At 40.9% G+C, this 23,492-nt stretch overlaps 1 protein-coding gene and 1 non-coding gene across 16 annotated transcripts in view; one reads left to right on the top strand and one right to left on the bottom strand.

Moving 5' to 3' along the window:
* Positions 1-23,492, top strand: part of ASAP1 (ArfGAP with SH3 domain, ankyrin repeat and PH domain 1) — a 394,403-nt gene that overhangs the window by 273,179 nt on the left and 97,732 nt on the right. For all 15 annotated transcript variants that reach the window (XM_063606905.1, XM_034966609.3, XM_063606901.1 and 12 more), the window contains 4 exons: positions 4,514-4,589; positions 5,957-6,043; positions 13,603-13,703; positions 20,722-20,791. In XM_063606905.1, the coding sequence (XP_063462975.1) occupies positions 4,514-4,589; positions 5,957-6,043; positions 13,603-13,703; positions 20,722-20,791 (334 nt within the window). The remainder of the gene's footprint in view (positions 1-4,513; positions 4,590-5,956; positions 6,044-13,602; positions 13,704-20,721; positions 20,792-23,492) is intronic.
* LOC112440769 (small nucleolar RNA SNORA12) lies at positions 10,444-10,599 on the bottom strand. Its single transcript, XR_003028782.1, has one exon. It is a non-coding gene; the product is annotated as a small nucleolar RNA SNORA12 (small nucleolar RNA).

The raw sequence follows: 23,492 nt of genomic DNA, 5'->3' as shown, positions 1-23,492 counted from the left end.
TCAAGCAATCGTCCTGCCTTGGCCCCCCAAAGTGCTGGTATTACAGGCATGAGCCATGTGTGCAGTAGCCCTTGCATGTCCACTGAACTAGGACCAGCTAAAACAGAAGAGAGAAAGGAGGAACAGAGAAGCCACTGGCCTCTGTGAAATGTTTTGGCAGGTCGTGGTGGCTCTCTGTCTACCCTGTCCACAGCTGGAACTGTGACCCTCAAGGAGAAGAGAATGAAGCTCAGAGGGACAGTGCAGATGACAGCATGTCACCCTTTGCTTTTTATGGTGTCATTGATACATTGCTAATGACTGCCATGGTTATTTTATTCTTCTACAACTCGTCCTCCTTTCCTGCTCCTATTTCTTACCAAAACTAGAACTTGGCCCTCCCTGAAATTACTTTCTGCAAGGGGCTTGCCTCCAAATTATTCATCCCAGAGAAAATGTTGACTCTTTAATTTTGTTTTAACTGATTAATACGTGATATCCTTAAGAAAAAAATTAGAAACTGAAGTTAAGGAAGAATGAAAAAACCCTGTAATCTCCTCACTTAGATGATTACTAGATTCATGTATCTGGTTTGTTTTGTTTACAAAAATGGGATTATGCTACAGATTAAAGCAATTATTACATTGATTTTGCTTAGAATCTGGGTATGTAACAGTCTGAATAATTGAAGCAGAAGGAAAGTAAATTTGTTTGGAGTCTTCAGCCTTGTAATTGGCAGGAATTTTCATTTTTATCAATGCCATTTCAAACTAAAACAGTTCCGTCTTTCTCCCTAAAATTTATAATGTGTTCTTCAGTATTTCTTTTGTGCTGTTCAAATATTTGCTTATTCTTTTTCTATAGTGTTGTCCAGTAGAACTTTCTGCTATGGTGGAAATGTTCATACTCTTTACCATCTACATGGTACCCATTGGCCACACGTGGCTACCGAGCACTTGAAATATGGCTTATGAGACTTCAGGAACAGAATTTTTCATTTAATTTTTAATAGCCAGATGTGACTAGTGGCTACCATATTGGAAAACACAGATGTAGAGCATTCTCATTGAAACTCACCTTTAAAAAAAAAATTGGGAAGAGATTTAATTAGTGTTCTCTTATTTTTAAAAAATGTTTATTTCAGTAGTTTCTGGAATACAGGTGGTTTTCGGTTACATGGATAAGTTATTTAGTGGTGATTTCTGGGATCTTGGTGTACCTGTCACCCGAGCAAAACTCACATTTTTTTAAAGCATAAAGATTAAATTCCCTTTATGTTAAAAGTGAAAATGAAATACCTTTTCAAAAATATCTACAAAGAATCTGTATCCCTCTGCAAAGGAAACAGTTCCTTATATGACAAAGTTATGCAGCTCCGGGGAAGAGAATGATTTCTTGAGCACATGCTAACTGCCCCACACTTTGCTGGGTAGTTTCACATGTCCTATCTGTATTATTTGCCCATTTACACATGAGCAAACTGAGGCCAAGAGAAGTTAAATGACTTGCCAGAACACAGATTCTTGGTCATAATCATCTGACCCCAAAGCCATTGCTTCTTCTGTTGTAAGAAGTCCTGACAACATCCATCTTAAATTTAAATGCTCTACCTTCAAAACTTTTCTCCAGAAATCACTTAAGTGCAGTATCAGAGACCAAAACAGATTTTGCTATGATTAACTTTGTACCCATACTTTTAACTCCTGGGCATATATCCCTTCCTTGATGTAGAGGATGCTGGTTTCAGGTTAACACTTATAGATGGCCTGCTCTGTGCAGAACATTGCCAACCTCTCCAGGTCTGGCACTTAGGCCTGGGCCCACATGCTCAGTGAAGCTGCTGCTTTGACTGTCAGGTCTAGAGAATACTGCTTATGGGGTAGCAGCCGAGCTGAGTCTTGATAAAAGAGAGTTTGGCAGGCAGGTTGATAGGGTTTGGCTCCATGTCCCCACCCAAATCTCACCTTGAATTGTAATTTCCATAATCCCCACATGTCAAGGGCGGGACCAGGTGGAGTTAATTGAGTCATGGGGGCAGTTTCCCCCATGCTGTTCTCTTGATAATGAGTGAGTCTCACGGAATCTGATGGTTTTTTAAGTGTCTGGCATTTCTCCTGCTGGCATTATTCTCTCTCCTGCCGCCCTGTGAAGAGGTGCCTTCTGCCATGGTTGTAAGTTTCCTGAGGTCTCCCTAGCCATGTGGAACTGTGAGTCAATTAAACCTCTTTTCTTTATAAATTACTCCGTCTTGGGTATTCCTTCATAGCAACATGGGAACGTACTACTACACAGGTATAGAAGGGAAGGGCATTCCAGGCAGAGGGAATAGCATATGCAAAGGCTGAAGTGGGGAAGGATGGATTGAAAAAGAACAGGCAACTAGAAATAATGTAGCATGGCTAGACCTTGGAGTTTTTAAGGGAAAATGGTAAGAGATAAAACAGAAGTATTCAAGGGTCAGAACATAAACTTTTAAAATTCTATACTGAGAAGTTTTACTTGCATCGCTATAGGCAGTGCCGAAAACCCAAATGCTAGAAAATAAGGATTTAGGCCAGGCACGGTGGCTCACACCTTTAATCTCAGCACTTCGGGAGACCAAGGAGAGCAGATTACTTGAGTCCAGGAGTTGGAGACCAGCCCAAGCAATGTGGCAAAACCTTATCTTTACAAAAATAAAAATTAGCCAGGCATGGTGGGGTGGCTCTGTAGTCCCGGCTACTCAGAAGGCTGAGATGGGAGGATCACTTGAGCCCAGGAAGTCGAGGCTTCATTGAGCCACTGCACTCCAGTGTGGGTGACAGAGTGAGACCCTGCCGAGAGAGAGAGAGAGAGAGAGAGAGAGAGAGAGAGAGAGAGAGAGGGAGAGATGAGGCTTTACATGTGTTCATGTATTTTTCAGTTAAATGGTTAACTAAAAGGCCATTTTTATCTCTCATCCCTGTTGCTGAAAAACTTTCTAAAGGTAGTATTTTTCTTCTTTATTTCAATAAGGTTTCTTTGCCAAAGATGTCAGCCTTAAAAAATGTTGGAACTTGTAGGATTTCAGTAATCACTCTGAAGGCCACTTCTAATAGTCTGTGTTATTGCCACTGAACACTGAATATACATATTAAGCTTAAAATATGTCTCTTAAGATATGCCTTAAGCTGGGCGCAGTGGCTTACACCTGTAATCCCAGCATTTTGGGAGGCCAAGGTGGGCAGATCACTTGAGGTCAGGAGTTCAAGACGAGCCTGATCAACTTGGTGAAACCCTGTCTCTACTGAAAATACAAAAATTAGCCTGGTTTGGTGGCAGGCATCTGTAGTCCCAGCTACCCGGGAGGCAGAGGTTTCAGTGAGCTGAGATCACGCCGCTGCACTCCAGCCTGGGCAACGAAGAGAGACTCCATCTCAAAAAAAAAAAAGATATTCCTTAAAATGTCTTGATATTGCTTCATTCAGTCTGCTTTGTGTTGGGCCCACTGTGATAGGGAGATGAGACAGTCCTCATGCTCAAGGTCCTCGTTGTTTGTAGGGAGACAGCAAAACAGATAGTGTTTTGAGAAATAGTCTGCTGTAGGGACATGGTTAGAGAAGCTTCCAATAGGGCAGAGAAAATTCTAAACACGTTTTCTGAGGCATATTGTGTATTTTTCTAAACTGATATCAGAGACTGGGTTCCTGAGTGGAAGTGTGCCACCTGAGACAAGAAATCTTCACTTGCTGGTAAAGAGCGTGGATCAGAATCTGGCAGACCTGGATCTGAATTCCACCAGCTCTGCTGCTTACTAGCTGCAACTTGACCAAGTTTTATACATACTCTGTACCTCAGTTTTACAAATGGAGATGAGATTGAAGTGCTTTAATTCATTAGAGTTGTGTACATGAAATCACTTGTGTAAAGTGTTCAGTGCAGTACTGGGCATGTGCTAAATGCTCCACAGATATTAATTCTTGTTATTTTTCAGGTGAAGTCATGCAACCATGTGTTGTAGGATAAAGCTTTCCAAACCCGTTGGTATTATTGCTTTGAATTCTTGTGTTTCAAATATATGTTGGAACACAGGGATCTTTGAGGAACTGAATGAATTTTGACTTTTCTCCTGCCTTTATCTGTAGTTCCATCATATTTCTCCTTATAGTGTCCAGATCAACCTCATGATATTCCACTGGTTAATGTGTCCTTCTCTCTCCTTCGAATTCAAATATGGTTTAACTGGGAAGAACTGTTCTATGTATAGATGCATATGTACATTATGAAATCACTGTTTTGGGACTGCAACTGTAATTTCCAGTGTCCTTGTGATATCTTCTATCAAATGTCAACTGACAGCCATAATTTATTTGTTGGTTCATCTTTATAAAATGCCGTAATTAGTTTTATAACTGTCTTGTATAGATAAATCCATAGAGAATGAGTATATATATACAGATAAGTGTATTTTCAGATTTTGTAGGTTATTATAGTTCCTTTTTTTATTTCCACATAAGGAAACAAATACTCTTTTTTTTATATACTGGTGGTAAATCTCTGATTTTTTTAATTGTAGTTTCTTTCAAGATGGCTTGAAAACAGCTGATAAGTTGAAACAGTACATTGAAAAACTGGCTGCTGATTTATATAATGTAAGTTCTTTATAAAATACATGCAGTTTAACTTGCTTTCATGGATAAGTTTCAGTAAATTTGAAATCTGTATTAGAAAGGTGTTAAAAGCAGAAAAGATTAAATGATACGTCTGTACAAACCTAGGACAGATAACCCTTCAGTTTAAGTCAGAGAAGTCATCGATGGTCAAATGCTCCAGAGTCCTTCTGGGGCCATAAGAGGAGCAGGGAGGGGAGTATACAGCCATCAGTTCCAGATGGCTCTGCATTTACGATTCAGTTAGCATCACATTTGAGTGTTCCTTGGTCAGCAGTTGCAGAAAGAATGCATGATTGTGGAAGGATAAAAATTGACTCTGAATAGGCAGGTTTATAGAGTTTTGGGGGGTTTTTGTTTGTTTCTGTTTTTGTTTTTGTTTTTCAGAGTCTCACTCTGTCGCCCAGGCTGGAGTACAGTGGCACGATCTTGGCTCACTGCAACGTCCGCCTTCTGGGCTCAAGCAATTCTCGTGCCTCAGCCTTTTGGTACAGATGGGGTTTCACTGTGTTGCCCAGACTAGTCTTGAACTCCTGAGCTCAAGTGATCCACCCGCCTTGGCCTCCCAAAGTGCTGGGATTACAAGCGTGAGCCACCATGCCTTTGATTTATAAGGGTTTTTGTTTTGTTTTGTTTTGTTTTGCATGTTTTATATTATCTCCCTTTTTTTAGTGTCTAGGTCTAAATGTATATATTAGAAATGGTAAAGTTGTTGCCCAAAAATCATTTGGGGGTAAATAAAAGCGTATATATTATGAGTATGAGTAAATATCCTCAAACAAAGTTTTATAATTACAAAGAATGCCTTTTATATAACTTTAAAAATGCATAGCTATGTATTTTTTCTGATTTTCTTTTAGTAGTTAACATGGTTCAGGTTACAGTTAAGTCCCAAGTGGTTAAAAAAAGCAGCACTGATCCCTTGTCCCCATTTCATGCTATGTAAACTTTGATGTATGCATTGGCCCGTTAGACTCCTGGTCATTCTTAGGATTCTCTCCTGGACCATTTAATCACATTATGGTATTTTCATTACCACCCTTTGAAAAACCAGAAGCAAATAATCTCAATGATATTTCTCAAGCTGTTTAGAATAGTACTTCAGAGTTAACTATCTAGCTTAGATAGGTTATTTAATAAGAATGCATGTTGCATTATTCACTAATTTCAAAACCCACTGCTGCTTTTATAAGATGAGAAATATCATATCAAAAATGAGACAGTATAAAGGACTTTTAGTAAGAAAACCAACTATATAATAGAATTTTGATGAGTGGTATTTTTGGATAAATTAAACTCTGCCTGTGAAAGTGTAAATGGTAAGTAATAGAAGTAATTTTTTTTCATAGATAAAACAGACCCAGGATGAAGAAAAGAAACAGCTAACTGCACTCCGAGACTTAATAAAATCCTCTCTTCAACTTGATCAGAAAGAAGTAAGTGGTTTACATGTTTACAACAGGGCTAACAGTGTAGGTAAGGCTGCTTGTAATACCCTTTGTGTTTCCTGATCTGCAAGACAGGCACAGTGATATATAATATGCAAGTATGTACCTACCATAAGCCCCATGTAGAAACTGTATTTTAGTTCCTTTTCCTTGCTTATAGGAAAGATGTTCTGGGTATCCAATTCCATGACTCTGGATTTTTTTTTTCTTTTTTCTTTACTTTTTTGAGACAGGGTCTCACTCTGTCACCCAGGCTAGAGTGCGGCGGCAGGCACACTTATGGCTCATCGCAGCCTTGACCTCAACCATTCCACCTCAGTGTCCCAGGTAGCTGGGACTACAGGCACATGCCACCATGCCTGGATAATTTTTGTTTATTTTTTGTAGAGATGGAGTTTGACCATGTTGCCCTGGCTGGTCTTGAACTGCTGGACTCAAGCAATTCTCCCACCTCGGCCTCCCAAAATTCTGGGATTACAGACATGAGCCACTGTGCCCAGCCCCATGACTATAGATTTTCAATCCTAGTTTTGAAGACATGCACTTCAGGAGCATATGCTGAAACATAGTACATTCTACAACTTTCCTCTTTAGACCACTTCTGTCTTTCTGGGCAGCCAAAACAGGCATGTCTCATTTGCCAGGGAAATATTTTGATGCAGAATCCTACAGAAGCTTTGCCCCACAATTAGGAAATTTGAGGTGAGTTGGTCCTTGGATATTGAAAGAGCATAGAATGCATGGTAGAGGCTGGATGAATGCAGCACAGATCCTTAGTTATAAATGTCATTTGTTCAAACATTTCATTAACACCTGCTGTGTGCCAGGCACAGTTCTAGGTACTAAGCTTTAGTCCCTTTCATCTAGTAGCTCATTATCTAGTCAGCCATATGAACAATCCATCATGCCTAAAGTGGTATGGATACTATTAGAGATACATTGGAAGATGACTGCAGCCAGACAGAAACCTAAAAGACCCAGAGATGGAAAACTCCCCAGCATATTCAAGGGGCTGCAGACATTTTGGGGCAGGATGGGTAGAGGAGTCAGAAATGCAGTTTCTGAGGTAAAAACTCAGACCTGACTACGGAGGACCTTGGGTGTTGTACTAAGGGACGTAGACTTCATGATAAGGATAAATTAAATAGTAAGCACCATTTGTTTTCTGGGAGAAATTAAAAACGTGCCTGTTTTTGTTGTGAAATTATGGGTTAAATTTAAGAGCAGTGGCTCTTGCCTGTAATCCAAACATTTTGGGAGGCCAAGGTGGGAGGATCACTTGAGCCCAGGAGTTTGAGACCAGCCTAGGCAACAAAGTAAGACCCTGTGTCTACAAAAAATTTTGAAAAATTAGCCACGCATGGTGGCATGTGCCTGTAGTCCCAGCTACTAGGGAAGCTGAGGAGCCCAGGAAGTGGAGGCTGTAGTAAGCTGTATTTGTGTCACTGTACTCCAGCCTGGGCAATGGAGGAAGACCCTGCCTCAAACAAACAAACAAAAAAAAAATTAAGAGCAATATTTAATAATAATAACATGAAATACAGCATTTTTATAGTCAGTTTTTAAATACTATCACAACAATAGCAAGTTCACTTATTTTAATTTCTAAAATTTCTGAAAGGGGTTTATGAGTCTAAAACAAAACAACTCCCATAAAACATGGGAAGCCCTGCACTAGTGACACTAATCTTTTAAAGCAACCCTGAAGGTTTTCTTTATTGAGTGAATATAAGCCTCTATTTTTCTGGTTCTCCAAATCCAGGTATATGCACTGGGGATTGGTCAAGTGAGAGAAGTCTATAGCACTGTAACACTAGGCATCTGCTAACCTGTGGAGTAGGCAGAGTGGCCAGGAACATCTGTGTACACTAAGGCAGTTTCTGCATCCATGTCATTCAGTCTCAGGCAGTGACTGCACCTGTGGTTTGAGGCCTCTGACTGTGATTTACAAGAATTTCCAAGTATTAGACCCCCAGTAGACTTCAGACCGAAGCACAGATATGCCATGCATGCCCTTTGAAGGTGCTTATTACTGACATATAAATCCTAGGAGAAATGTGGTCTCTTTGAATGATTTCTCAGTGTAAGAGCATTAAAAAGACCCAGGTAGAAGGGAGTACGGGGTGGTAGATTTCAGTCTTGGGAGAATATTGTGAGGTTTTTTGGGGTTTTTTTGTTTATTGTTGTTTTACTTACTGTATGTACTTAACCACTCCCTACCTTTGTTTTGTCACACAGTATCACCTCTTTCCTACATATGGAAGCTTTCTTGAAAAATAAAGAGGAGGACTGTTACAACCCCTTTTTGTTTTGCGTGGAGACTTAAGTATTCTGCTCATGCTAGCTAAAGAACAAAGTTGCATATAAGCCAAAGGAATGTGTACATGATGAAATGCACATGATTTGATTTAACCCCACCCCAGATTAATAAATGATGAGTTTTCATTAGTACCTTGCATCACAGAGTTTTACAAGTAATACATTGATCTTTCACAACATGCCTGTTCCTTTCTCATGCTGTTTATCATCACTCATTGCAGAATATGTTTAGAAGATAGTGATTTTTCATGACTGAGATTAAATGTGAGAGGAGACCATCCACAGAGAGTTCTGATCATGGTACTATTTGAAAAGAATGTCAAGTAATCTTAAAGATTAACTGAGGAATCAAAAGCACCCAACAAATCATTTAGCCTACTCACCCCCACCGGGTTCTAACTTGGCTCCATTAAAGGAAGTTCCAAGAATTTTAGTTGTGAATAGGATCCCTGGAATTTCAGTAAACTCATTTTTTTCTATTAAGTTTTTATTGTCTTAGCAAATAAATGTTCTATGAAATTATATTAAGCTTTTGTAATAGCTTAATCTACAAAAGAACTATTTGCTATATAACTATTTTTAGAGTTGGAAGTAGGTTTTTGTTTTGGTTTTTTTGAGACGGAGTCTCTGTCGCCCAGACTGGAGTGCAGTGGTACAAATCTCGCTCACTGCAGCCTCTGCCTCCCAGGTTCAAGTGATTCTCATGCCTCAGCCTCCCAAGTAGCTGGGACTACAGGCATGTACCACCACGCCTGGCTAATTTTTACGTTTTTAGTAGAGACCGGGGTTTCACCATGTTGGCCAGGCTGGTCTCGAACTCCTCAAGTGACCTCAAGTGATCTGCCCGCCTCAGCCTCCCAAAGTGCTGGGATTACAGGCATGAGCTACTGCGCCTGGCCTGAAAGTATTTTAAATGGTGATAAGTCATATTTAGGATATACAGAATTATTCCAAAAATTACACCTGTTTTGTTTGAATTCACTTATGGACTCAAAACCCCATCACATTATCGTTTGCGGGTTTGACAGATTCTTTGTTTCTGTTTTACTCATGTCACAGTATCTGTCCTGTAGCCTGGTCCCAGAAAACTATTCAAATATTTAGAAAAATGAAACAGAAGGAATCTTTTGCCCACTCCATTGATACCTTGCATTAGAAATTTTAGGCTTCTGTAGTAGAGGTTTAGTTTTAAATTGGATACCAGAAACATTTATAGCCCCATTAAATCAATGAATGTATAATTGCTTGCACTTTTAAAAGATTTGAGACTCTACCTCTTAATAATACATTTTATACATTAATAAGGTTTTCAAATAAGAAAGTGATTTGTCTATACTAATAGAGAATAGGAAATTAAAAAGGTTTTAAGTTCATTGTTTATGTTTTATGTTTTTGCCCAAATGAGTTTTTCTGTTTCCTGAATACATAATTTCCGTTACACTATCAAAGGATTCAGAACCTATTTCATTCCTTCAGTGTGTCAGTTTTTAAATTGTTGTTAATGTTAATAAATGTCCAGTATCTACTTTCTCAGGAAAGAAAATCCTCTTTGCATTTGTCTAGAGTGCCCTGCTTAGCAAGCTGAATGGCCATCATTTCTCAAAGAGCACAAGTAATAATTGGTGTGACTTTATTAAGCCATGAAACTCATTCATAGTTAATTTAGGATTGTTGATACTAAACTTCTGAAACATACTGCTTCCTTCCTGCTCAGTTTAATGAGGTCAAACCCTGGAGTTTAGCCACTTTATTCATCTTTAAAAGCATATTAGTTTGATGTAAAGCAAGCACATTCACTCCGAGGAGTTTGTTATTCAGAATTTAAGGTTTACTTAAGCTAGTAATAAATATATAAGGAACGTCTTAATGATACATTTACAGAATATAATCGTTTTTATAAGTTGTTAGTGTCTGAATCCTTGTTTAAAAGAAGTATTTTTATTTTTTAAACTTAGTGTTTTATTTTAAAGGTTAGCAAAGGTTAAGATTAGAGATACATAGTTGCTTGTTTTTGATTGAGTGCCTAGTAGTGAGACATCCATTTTTGTTTTTGTTTTTGTTTTCCTGCCACATGTGGGAGCCATTCTCTGATAGAGGAAAGGCATGAAAGGCTTGAGAGATATCTCATTGTCACAGGCCTTTGCCAACTCCAGTATAATACATGTGGCAGTGTTAGGCCCATTTGAAAACTTAACAAATGTGCCAAAAAGAAAACTACCACGAGAGATACATAGTTTTAAAGCATTTGGACAGACCTAGGAATTATGTGGGCAGATGAAGAGAAGTCTAGTTCCGTAACAAGGGTTCCAAGGAAGAGGGTTATGAGTGAGCACCAGTATACAGGGAAATTTTAGATTTTTTTTTTTGTTTGTTTGTTTTTTTTTTGAGACGGAGTCTCCCTCTGTCGCCCAGGCTGGAGTGCAGTGGCGCAATCTCGGTTCACTGCAAGCCCCGCCTCCTGGGTTCACGCCATTCTTCTGCCTCAGCCTCCTGAGTAGCTGGGACTACAGGCACCCGCCACCACGCCCGGCTAATTTTTTGTATTTTTAGTAGAGACGGGGTTTCACCGTGTTAGCCAGGATGGTCTCGATCTCCTGACCTCATGATCCACCCGCCTCAGCCTCCCAAAGTGCTGGGATTACAGGCGTGAGCCACTGCGCCTGGCCATGTTTTTAATGTTTCCGGAAGATACAGATAGGGCAGAGATCCCTGACTCCAAATTCATAATTGAGTAATTTTCATGTGATTTTGTTGGATTAAAGCAGAAAGCCCTGTGGATTTCTTTAATCCCTGCCTCTTGTTTTGTCTCATGCCTCAGTTCCCTGCAACCCAATCCATTTTTCTTCATTAGGATTATGAACACACTGCTGCCTCTCTTAAAAAACAACAACAAAACAAAAACCTGTTACTACTGTTGTTACTAGGGACTGTTGCTGGAGGTATTGGTAGGGGAAGGCTGCTCTTCTTGCTTGTCTGCTATTTAGTACAGTCCCTCAGTCCTACCTCCATTTAGAAAGTGTGAAAATATCTATTAGGGAGGACTTAGTGAACCACATTACTATAGAATTCAAGGCTATAGGCCCTGATTAAAAGTGAACATTTAGGTCGAGCATGGTGCTCACACCTGTAATCCCAGCACCTCGGAAGGCCAAAGTAGGAGAATTGCTTGTGTCCAGGAGTTCAAGACCAGCCTGGGCAACACAGTGAAACCCCATCCCTACAAAAAAGCAAAAATTAGCCTGACATGGTAGCACACACCTGTAGTCCCAGCTACTCAGAAGGCTGAGGCGAGAGACTCATTTCAGCTTGGGAGGTTCAGGCCGCAGTGAGCTGTGATCACACTATTGCATTCAGCCTGGGCAACAAAGCAAGACCCTGTCTCAAAAATAAATATATACATATGTATTTTTTAAAAGGAAATATTTAGGGAGAATTTTGCAAGAAAATCCTAGATTCAAGTCCATGCCTCATCTCTCCCAAATGATTAATATTGTCCAATTAAATGTTTCATATGGAGGGAATCTGGCCAGTTATAAACAGATAAATTATTCAAATAGAAAATAACTCAAGTTTGTAACCTCTTTAATGTGAGTCAGCTTGCCTGGTTAAGTGTACAGTAAGCTCCCAGTTACCTACACAAGAGAGCAGGACAGTGATATGGTGAGAGTGTGAGCGTCCATGTCAAAGCCAGGGCTTATGTTGTATACTCAGGGTCCTTAATACCTGGCTTTTAGGAGGTATTCAGGACATGCTTTTGAACACGGAATCTATGATTTTCCTTTGATTGTTACTTTTTGCATCACTGAACATACATTACTTGGCCCAAAAGGATCCTGAGTGTCAGAAAGAAGCCATCCTGGCCTTAAAGGTATTTCGTACACAAGTCAGTAAATAGCCAGTGGTTGGTTCAGCTTACCTCGACACTATCACATTTCAGGTGTTGTTTATGAACTGGATATATTTAAGTTCTTTTCCCTTGGGGAAAAATAAAAAAAAAAGTCCTGCTACAATTTGTGGCTATTCCTAGATTTTCTGAATAATTCATTTTGGGTTTCACTGAGGTATTGATTCCCTATACATACACATTTGAGGTTTGTCAACCATTTTATCTTCCTAAAATGTGTGTGTGCCTCACATTCTTCTATTTAGCCGTGTTTCTGTTCTCACGCCATATGACCTGAAATAAAACCTGAATAAATACAGACATTTGATTGTCCTGTCACCCAAAGTTTATCCTGAATCTAGAGGTGTATGTGTTTTCTGGTATTATCTTTACAGTGATATTTTCTGTGTACATTATATAAAATGCTTAAATTATGGATAACATTTTCAATGAAATTAACTATATTTTCAAATGTTCTGCCTTTTTTCTCTGTTTCTTTTGCCCTTCCTGATCGAAGTCTAGGAGAGTAAGTCAATACTTTTTATGAGAATATATTGTCCTACTTGTATGTCTAAAGACCATGTTCTCATTCTGCAGTTCAACGTTGTTGATTTTATTTCTTACGTTTTCGTAATGTAATGGCTGTTTCTAGTCATGTAGTCCTTAGAAACTATGGTTAAATATCAGTGGAATGCTAATAATAAATCAACCTTTTTTACATCTATGTTGTTGGTTTGGCCCTTGTCACCCTCCACGACATCATACACTTTTCACTGCTGTAGAATTGTCTTAATTTAAAAAATGTGGTTATAGGTATATTTTACAGAGCACTAATTACAAAATGAGAGACATAATAATTGTTAAAACCTCGCTTAGAAGGTTCCCCTTTTATTTGGGGGCATATTGGCAGAATGTGTAAAGGGAGAAAGGTACAGCCTAAGGGAAGAACATGTTTGGCTTGCATGGACTTTATTTTCTGGTCCACTTCATTTTTTCCAGTCCCTCCTGTGTTTGCCTCTGCCGCTAGTGTAAACTGGATTCAGTCTTACAGTAGTCTGTCTACCAGTGCATTGTGCTTGTTTGAATTCAGTTCAGAGTAGAGGTGGGTTTTGAACTAGAAATCAGAGACCCAGACCCCAGCTCTGCCTCGGACTTGCTTTGTGACTCTGGCAAGTGTTTAGCTGCCCTGTTTCCTCCTCTAAAATAAAGGAAAGGACCTGACAACTCTTAAAGTTCCATAATTCCCTTAGACCCAGACCAGTGCCAAAGGCTCAATGGCAGAATAGAATCAAAGATGTGAGAATTGTCTCTAGTTTTTGTTTAATCTGTAGTTTTTCTTTCCTAGGATTCTCAGAGCCGGCAAGGAGGATACAGCATGCATCAGCTCCAGGGCAATAAGGAATATGGCAGTGAAAAGAAGGGGTACCTGCTAAAGAAAAGTGACGGGTATGTATGAGCCCAGCCCAGTGTCTCAGCGTGTGATTAACCTAGAAAATGTTTCCAGTCTCTCATATAGGGAAACACACTTAAAATTTTATAATACGCTAGCTGCAGACCTTTAGCACATTGGTTTTCTTCAAGTAAATCCGAGATTTGACCAGCTCTCTTTAGAAGAAACAGTAATTGCTCTGTGGTCCCTAAATGGCACTTCTGTCTTGTAACGTGCAATTATAGGAAGGCAGCTACTGAGTAGCACATGCAGCAGGCAAGTGCTGACCTCATACCCACCCACCTCTCCGCTTTTTTTTTTTTTTTTTCCCCTGGGTTCACGCCATTCTCCCGCCTCAGCCTCCCGAGTAGGTGGGACTGCAGGTGCCTGCCACCACGCCCGGCTAATTTTTTGTATTTTTACTAGAGACGAGATTTCACCATGTTAGCCAGGTTGGTCTCGATCTTCTGACCTCGTGATCTGCCCACCTCAGCCTCCCCAAGTGCTGGGATTATAGGTGTGAGCCACCGTGCCCGGCCCCTCTTCCCTTTTATTCACTGCAGTTTTCTCTGCCTGATTGCTCACCAGGCCACCCAACCTTGGGTGTCACCCTTGACTCCTCTTTTGCCTCTTGTATTATAGCCAATCTGGCAAAAACTCTTCCATTTCTAACTCTGAAAGTAATATACTCTTGCCATCCCCTCAGCCCCTGCTCTAGGGTGAGCTGCTGCTGTCTCTCCTGGAGTATTCAGCGGCCTCCTAACTGGTCTCTTTGTATCGCTCATTCTTCTTTTTCTGCAGTTCACCTTCACACAGCAATTAGAGTGGTCTTTTAAAAATCATAAAGCACAGCCGGGCGCGGTGGCTCACGCCTGTAATCCCAGCACTTTGGGAGGCCGAGGCGGGCGGATCACGAGGCCAGGAGATCGAGACCATCCTGGCTAACACGGTGAAACCCCGTCTCTACTAAAAATACAAAAAATTAGCCAGGCATGGTGGCAGGCACCTGTGGTCCCAGCTACTTGGGAGGCTGAGGCAGGAGAATGGTGCGAACCCTGGAGGCGGAGCTTGCAGTGAGCTGAGATTGCACCACTGCACTCCAGCCTGGGCAACAGTGCGAGACAAATAAAAAAATCATAAAGCATATGATGTCATTCACCTGCTTAAAATACTCCAGCGGCTTCCCTTTGCATATAGCATCTCAACCCTGCCTTCCTGTCCCACCTCATCTTGTTCCATTTTCTCCCCTGATCCTGCCACATGAGGCTTCTTTTCTGTTGCTTAAACAAATGATTCTGCTTCACAGTAAGTGCATAAGTAGAATCTTCATTATTCCCTTTAATAATTGTCTTTTTGGAGGGAGGGGACGGGACCTTGCTCTGTCTTCCAGGCTGGAGTACAGTGGCACCATCACAGCTCACTACAGCCTCCCAATTCCTGGGCACAAGCGATTCTACCACCTCAGCCTCCTGAGTAGCTGGGACTATAGGCACATGCCACCATGCCTGGATAATTTTTTTTTTTTTTTTAATATAAGCAGGGTCCCTCTTTGTTGCCCAGGCTGGTCTTGAACTCCTGGCCTCAAGAAATTCTCCCACCTTGGTCCCCCAAAGTATTGGGATTACGGGCATGACTCACTGTGCCTAGCCTATTGTCATTGTTTTTTTAAAAGAAAGCTCCTTGTTTTCTGATTACTTGTGGTTACGTACTCCTTGGCTTAATCTGAGACATGTACATTTTTTATTGTAATTTGTTAAAATTATAAATATTTCTCTTCTAAATTTCTGGGGTCATTGACTGTTTTGCTTATTATTCTACTCATGCATTCAACAAAGATATTTTGAGTCCTGCTGTATGTCTAGGACTCACTCTTCTAGGCCCTGAGAATACAGCATTGAACAAAACAAAATCTGGCCCTGATAGAGCTGACATTCTAAGGAAGGAAAGAGACAAAAAATACTCAATATATGGTAGATCAGATGGTAATTAGTGCTAAGGAGAAAGATCAAGCAAGAGATGCGGGTGGTGTGGGGGATGGGAGTGGTTCTTGCTATTATACGGGTGATTAGGGAAGACTTTATCGAGTTAATGTTTGAGCAAAGGAAGTGAGAGAAATCTACGCAGATACCTGGGAGAAGAGGAAGTAGTCAGGAGCATGCATCTCATGGTGACAAATACTTGAGAGTTCAATGTAGTGAGCAAGCCAGGAGGTCATAGGAGATAAGGTCAGAGGGACAGGGAACCACTCCGTGAGGTGGGGAATCATTAGAGGGTTTTGAGCACAAGAGTGACATAATCCAACATGTTTTGGAAGCTTCTCTCTGACTACCAAGCAAAGCAGAGTCATGGAGGGTGAAAGCACAGAAACAAGGAGACCAGTTAGAGGGAGGGCTGCATCAGAAACCTATATGGGAGCTGATGATGAGGCCAGGGGAACTGCAGAAGAGAGGGTAAGAAGTGGTCAGTTGTGGATAATGGAGGCAGGGGCAGCAGGACTTGCTGATATGGGGTGTAGAGAAAGAAAATCACCCCTCGTCCAGCATCTGGCTCATTGTAGAATCAGTTAGCTTAATCCTGCTGTGAAAGTAAAAGGAGAAAAGAAATCCCAACTAACAATTCACAGATTTAAACTGGGCTCTAGAATGGTGACCAAATGCTAGTCCAAACTGCATGAGATCAAGTGTACATAAATTGTAAATTCCATAGCTTAGCTTGCTGAAAAGCCTCAGGCTCAGCTCCTTGTTCTTCCCTGACCATCTGTGGTACAGACATCTCTTGGAAATGTGACCTGTTCTGTCATCAAACGAAAAGTTAATATTGTGTTCCATTATGAGCAACAGTGTACTATTACATATCTATTGAAGCAAAAGTATAAAAGTCGTTTTTTAACACTACTGTCCCGAAATCACAATGATCTTCTTGAAATTAGAATTGCCTAATTCTAAGTGAAGCGGTTAAAATCTGTATATCCAAGGAATATCAACAGTCTTTTCTTAAGTGTTGCATAGTTCAAACCCTAAAGTGTTCAAGTAAATTATCTTGAGAGCACCTGTGTATGCCTGCCACACACCCAGGTGCCTGCTCACTCATCTCATTTGACATCTTTTACAGAGGGATTAAATAATTTGACTAAGATCATATGGACAGTAAGTATGAACACTCAAATTTGAACCTGGGTCTTCTGACTTAATGCCAGGGTATCTCCCCTTTGTTTTTCAAAGGGGCCACTGCTGCTGTTATCACTCTAAGGATATGCAAGGCAGAAACTGGCACAAATTCACCCCCTTGACTTCTTCGTTCTTTTGTTCTTTTCCTTCATGTACTCATTCCACACACATAGATGAAATACTCTAGCGTATGAGGCAGCCTGCTAGATGCTGGAGGTAAAACATAAATGAGATATGGTCCTCACCCTCACTTTGACTGCAGTCTGTTGGAAAGAGATACAGACAGAGCTGTTGGATCATAGAGTTGGAAAGGAGATTGGAAGTCAGGTGGTTCCACCTCCTAATAATTGCACAGATAGCAAAGATGAGCACTAATAACCTGGAGTTGCTTGTGACTTCTGTGGAAGAGTAAAAAATTGAAATGCTTACACATGAAAACAGACTCATTTGCAAACAATGACCACTGATATGTCCTGTGATTTTTCTCTGAAGTATTATTTGCGTTAGTAATTTTTGACCCTAGCTTTGGAATGCTCTTTATTACTTGAAGGATTATAAAAATAATTTTTTAAAACTTTATGGACCAGAGGCAATTATTGAGAGACAAAGGAGCAATTGCTTTATTATATTTTCTCATTATATGTACGAAAGTGGGCATTACTGTCTTTGTAATACAGAAAAGGAAAATGAGTCTCCAAGAGGTCAAATAACATGAGCAAAGTCACATAGCTAGAGATCGTGCTGGGATCAAAGCTCAAGTGATCTGGCATCAAAGTTGGAATTATCTATTTATACGAGACCATTTTCTAATAGAATTTTCTTTTCTGGAATTGTAAGATTCTAGCATGGCATAATCAGTAATCGTGTGTGGCACTCTCTGTGAGCACCAGATGCCAAGAGTCTTTGGTATGTCCATTCAGGAGCTATGCAGACTGGAGCATTTGTAAAGCCTTCAGTACAGAGAGTGGGGGAGATCACAGCAATTCAGTCTAGTCCATAGAAGTCTTGGGAATAGAAGCTATCAAAATGTTCACAAAGATCAGGTGCTGGCTGGGCGCAGTGGCTCATGCCTGTAATCCCAACACTTCAGGAGGCCGAGGCCGGCAGATCACGTGAGCCCACCAGCCTGGGCGACATGGCAAAACCCTATCTCTACAAAAATTAGCCAGGCGTAGTGGCACATGCTTGTAGGCCCAGCTACTCAGGAGGCCGAGATGGGAGTATCGCTTGAGCCTGGGAGGTCAAGACTGCAGTGAGCCATGATCGCACCACTGCACTCTAGCCTGGGTTACAAAGTGACACCCTGTCTCTCTCGCACACAAAAGATCGGGCAATACTGCTCTCAACTGTGCCAGGAGATATCTCAAGATTGTTCCCTTTCCTCTGGCGATCTGAAAGTGCCTCAGTCACAGTCTCTGTCAACCCAGAATAATGCTTCTGTGTTACTTTCCTTGGCTTTATTAGCAGCAGAAGAGAAGGGGTGTGTGCGCGCGCGTGTGTGTGTATTGTTTCCATAATATACATGTGTAAGTAAAACTAATGAGTAAAGACTTAATAAAATGGATGAACTGAGACTTTAAACTATTCCTGAAGGTTAAATAGTTTGATTGGTGGATTGAGTGTTTGATATTTAGGATGACACTGGTTTTGGCTTAGTGTATACAGGGATGCCTCACCTATGTTAGCAGGCTCTTGTGAGAGTAAGATGGATGCAAAACTACTTGCAGAGAGTTAGTCACATTAACCAAATGTGGCTCTGATTAGTTGAGAGATGCCACCTCTAATCAGACATTTCCCTGGTCAGTACTTCTAGAAGAAAGTATGTGATTTAGCTCTTATTTGAGAATGGTTTATCAATTAGTAGTTAAATTACCTCCTCAGCAAGGCTAGCATTTTGAATACAGTATGTTCAATTTGCATTTGGTTAGATGGTGTCAGATTCTTACTTCCTTCTGTGAAGCATGCTTTAGAACAAACTGTGCTTCTAGTAGTTAAATGCACAATATTATTTGTGTTTAGAGATGGTTTTAAATTTGTGTTGTGGCAGCTTTCTTAGAGGACTAATTTAAGAAGGAAAAGAAAAACACAAGATGATACTGTTTTAAATGCCTGGGAAAGCTACAGTGGTCTCCTGATGTCATTTGTTTCCACAGCAACAGAAGGCCTTCAAAACTTACTTCCAGCCTAGGGAATCACTGTTCCCTGCCCATTTCTTCTTATCTGATGGAAGTAGTTAGTCTCAACTAGTGCATTTGCATCTACCTGCACACACACAGATCTACCACACATGCAGTCTCGTCTGTGCCTGGAGCTTCACACACACAAAACTCTTCCAAGTTTTAATTCGTTCTCTTTGGCTTTTTTTATCCTTCAATATCATCAAATCACATTTTTCAAAATGTCTATCACTTGTTACTAACTATTTGTGAATGATTTGGTCACCGTTTACTTCCCTTTGTGAATCATGAACAGTTTTTTCTCGGGGCTCTGAGGCACCATTCTGTCTCTGGAAGACCCCTAAAGGGGTGGTGTATGAGTTACCAAAAATGATGATGCATTCTTGAGCCCTGGCTAAGCTTGTCCTGTACATCCCGAGGCAGTTCACCCCTCGCTCCTTGCGTGGCAGACTTCTTGAGTTACTTTCTTAACTTTAATTTTTATTTTTTGTAGATATGGGATTTCCCTATGTTGTCCAGGCTGGTCTTGAACTCCTGGGCTGAAGCAGTCCTCCCACCTCAGCCTCCCAGAGTGCTGGGATTACGGGCATGAGCCACCATGCCCAACCACTTTCTTAATTTTTAAAAATCAATTATTAATAACAAAAGTAATCAATTGAACATTCTTATGAAAGATTCACAGATATGGTTGAAAATTACTTAATTAACACCACCCCCGACAGGTTTGGGTCCCCTTCCTAGAGAGGAGTTATTATTATATCATTGTAGTACCTGTCATTCATTTATTGAGTCTCCTGCTGTTAGATTATTATTGTTTCTATTTCCCATTTTTACTGTCCAAAGCAGTGCCACGGCCAGTCACAGTGGCTCACACCTGTAATTTCAGCATTCTGGGAGGGCGAGGCGGGCAGATCGCATGAGCCCAGGAGTTTGAGACCATTCTGGGCAACATGGCAAAACCTTGTCTACAAAAAATGTAAAAATTAGCCAGGCATGGTGGGGTGTGCCTGTGGTCCCAGCTACTCTGGAGGTTGAGGTGGGAGGATCATATGAGTCTGAGAAGTCAAGGCTGCAGTGAGCCATGATTATGCCACTGTACTCTAGCCTGGATGTCAGAGCAAGACCCTGTCTCAAAATATATATATATATACACATATATATATTTAAAAAGCAGTGCTGGCCAGGCGCTGTGGCTCACACCTGTAATCTCAGCGCTTTGGGAGGCCAAGGCTGGTGGATCGTGAGGTCAGGAGTTCGAGACCAGCCTGGCCAAGATGGTGAAGCCCCATTTCTACTAAAAATAAAAAAATTAGCCGGGCGCAGTGGCAGGAGCCTATAATCCCAGCTGCTCGGGAGGCTGAGGCAGGAGAATCGCTTCAACCCGGGAGATGGAGGTTGCAGTGAGCCGAGATCATGCCACTGCACCACTCTATCTTGGGCAACAGAGCAAGACTCCATCTCAAAAAAAAAAATTAAAAAGCAATGCTGTAATGAGCATCCTTGTACATGGCTACTTGTGTGAATTGCCTTCCACCTGGGATAATAAAAGGCAACCAGGATTTTTTTTGGGGGGTTGGATTTTTTGGTTTGGGGAAGTTATTTTGTAATTATTATTACGTATCATACTGTATCGTCGCATGTCCCAGAGTGAATCAGATACTATATCTAGTTGTGTTTGACTTCCTCCTTAGGATCCGGAAAGTATGGCAGAGGAGGAAGTGTTCTGTCAAGAATGGGATTCTGACCATCTCACATGCCACAGTGAGTATGTTTCTTAATTTACCCTGCCCATCGTTATGTTTTCTGGCCTCATGGGCCAGAAAGCAAACACGATTATGTACTCAGCAGTAAAAATTGGCGCAAATATATTTATGCATTTGGGTCAGATCATTTTAGATATTCCTTTACCAAAAAAAAAAAAAAAAAAAAGTTTTATCTTGTCCTGTGGTGGTCTGCACCATTCTTTGGCATCACTAGAAACTTTTTTTTTTGCTCTCTCAAAATGAATACGGTATTTTGATTTCGTAATCTTATCTTTTGGGAAATATTGGTTGTTCTGAAAAACCTAGGTTTTTGAATTATAGAGATGACAGGCTGTTCTTTGCATGTATAAATAATGTAGGAAACGTAACAGTAGATGTAAAAACCTTGGTGGTAGTCAAAGAAGTGCACAGTAAGTTTTGCCCTTTTTAAACCAACAGAAAACTCTTTTCAGTTCTTAAAGATGCAGAGATTGTAGTGGAAAATGTACCAAGCAGGAATGGAAATGGCAAAGTATATGCCAAGACTTTTTTAATGTGCTTGCTGTTTAACCCAGTAATCTCAGTTTGGATTTTAAAAACTCATTAAATTACAGTATCCTGTGCCAAGTGATGTCCTTGGGGCACTGCTCAATGAATTGCCAGCAGAATAGTAGAAATGAGAGATGAGCATTTATTATGTTGGCAATTTTGTATGACTTACAGCTGACTTTAGATATCTATCAGGGAGGAAAGGAAGTACCACTTACCTTCATAAACTTTATTTCAGTTAATCCTCCCAACAACCCATGTGGTATAATAACCTTCATTTTACAGATGAAGAAACTGAAGCACAAAGAACAGCTGTAACTTGGCTAGTTACTCACAGAATTGGAAGTTCAAACTCGGGTGTCTGTCTGACATTAGTCCTTGTGGCCTTTCTCTCTCTTCCTGCAGAACACATCATCTTACTAGACTGTAAGTGCCCCCTTGGGCACTTACTAGTCCTGTTCTTTCTGTCTTCAGCCTCTCACACAGAACTTGACATACAGAAGGCTCTTAGTATACACTTGTGGCCCAGTCCTTTGTGGTAAATGACTGCACACATCTTAAAGATTGTTGTCCTTTATGGAACTTGAGCAGTTGCATTGTCTCTGTCCCTTGCCCCTCGCAGCACACTTTTCAGTGATTCTTCGGAGGAATTCCTCAGAGGTCTGCAATTTCCCTCAAACAGCCCAGCTGAGATTTTTAGCTGTCATGCCAGTTGTGTCCAGCTACCCATCTGATATCAGAAATCCTGTCTACAGACTTGGATCTGTTTGTAATTATGATTGAGGCTGTCTAACAGTTATTCATTTCTTCAGCAATCTTTTTTTTTTTTTTTTTTTTTTTTGAGACTGAGTCTCGCTCTTTCACCCAGGCTGGAGTGCAGTGGCGCAGTCTTGGCTCACTGTAACCTCCATCTCCCAGGTTCAAGCGATTCTCCTGCCTCAGCCTCTTGAGTAGCTGGGACTACAGGCGCCCACCACCACACCTGGCTAATTTTTGTATTTTTAGTAGAGACAGGGTTTCATCATATTGACCAGGCTGGTCCCAAACTCCTGACCTTGTGATCTGCCCGCTTCGGCCTCCCAAAGTGCTGGGATTACAGGCGTGAGCCTCCACGCCTGGCCCTTCTTCAGCAATCTTTTGTTAAGCTTCCATTCTGCCATGTTCTGGCGTAGGCATCAAAGATGCATGAATGAAAAATTAGATAATTTTTGTTTTCTTATATTTAATTCCATACACAGTCATCTGTGTATGCCAGAGTGAACATTTCTGATCCTTTGACTATATAGATGGTGAGTTTTTAGTCAGTTACCATGTTTTTGTTTTGTTTTGTTTCATTTTGTTTTGTTTGAGACAGGGTCTGGCTCTGTCGCCCAGGCTGGAATGCAGTAGCATGATCTCGGCTTACTGCAACCTCTGCATCCTGGGCCCAAGCCATCCTCCCATCTCAGCCTCCTAAGTAGCTGGGAATGCAGGCACACTTCACCACGCCCAGCTAATTTTGGTATTTTTTTGTAGAGGTAGGGGTTTCGCTATGTTGCCCAGCTGGTCTCAAGCTCCTGAGCTTAAGTGATCCACCAGCCTCGGCCTCCCGAAGTGCTGGGATTACAGGCATGAGCCACCGCACCTGGCCAGCGTTACCATGCGTACCCTAAGTCTCTTTGCCTTCTGCTGCAGAGCTCTCCCCTTGGATTTGTGAGGCTGTAACAGTCCTCACTAGGCATTTTGAGAAGTTATATGATGGTTTTATCATGTTGTATCTATTTGCTTTTCTTAGGAATCTGCTGTGGAAGGCAGTGCAGAGTGATGGGAGATCATATAGTTGATGAAGTGAATCAGTGGCACTGCTTAGTGGTTATATGACCTTGGGCAATTTGCTAAAAATAAAATAAGTTCCCTTCCCCCTCCTGATTTTATTCCTGCCAAAACACATTGTTGTGGCCAAAACAACTGTTTATATGCATTCTTAAGGCTTGAATTAACAAGTCTCATCACATCATCCACATTGTTTAGTGGCTAAGATAATGGACTGTGGCATCTGTCTGATGTGAGTCTGAATGCCAACTTTGCCATTTACTTTGTGACCTTGAGAAAAGTATTTAACACATAAAGATTATATGAGGATTCAGTGAGATAACATGCCATGTGTGGCCATTCTGTTAATACTTATTGCT

This window comes from Pan paniscus, chromosome 7 (genome assembly GCF_029289425.2).
Source record: "Pan paniscus chromosome 7, NHGRI_mPanPan1-v2.0_pri, whole genome shotgun sequence".
Taxonomy (NCBI): domain Eukaryota; kingdom Metazoa; phylum Chordata; class Mammalia; order Primates; family Hominidae; genus Pan; species Pan paniscus.
Note: the sequence above shows the minus strand (reverse complement) of the source record. Positions and strands in the feature narration are given on the sequence as shown.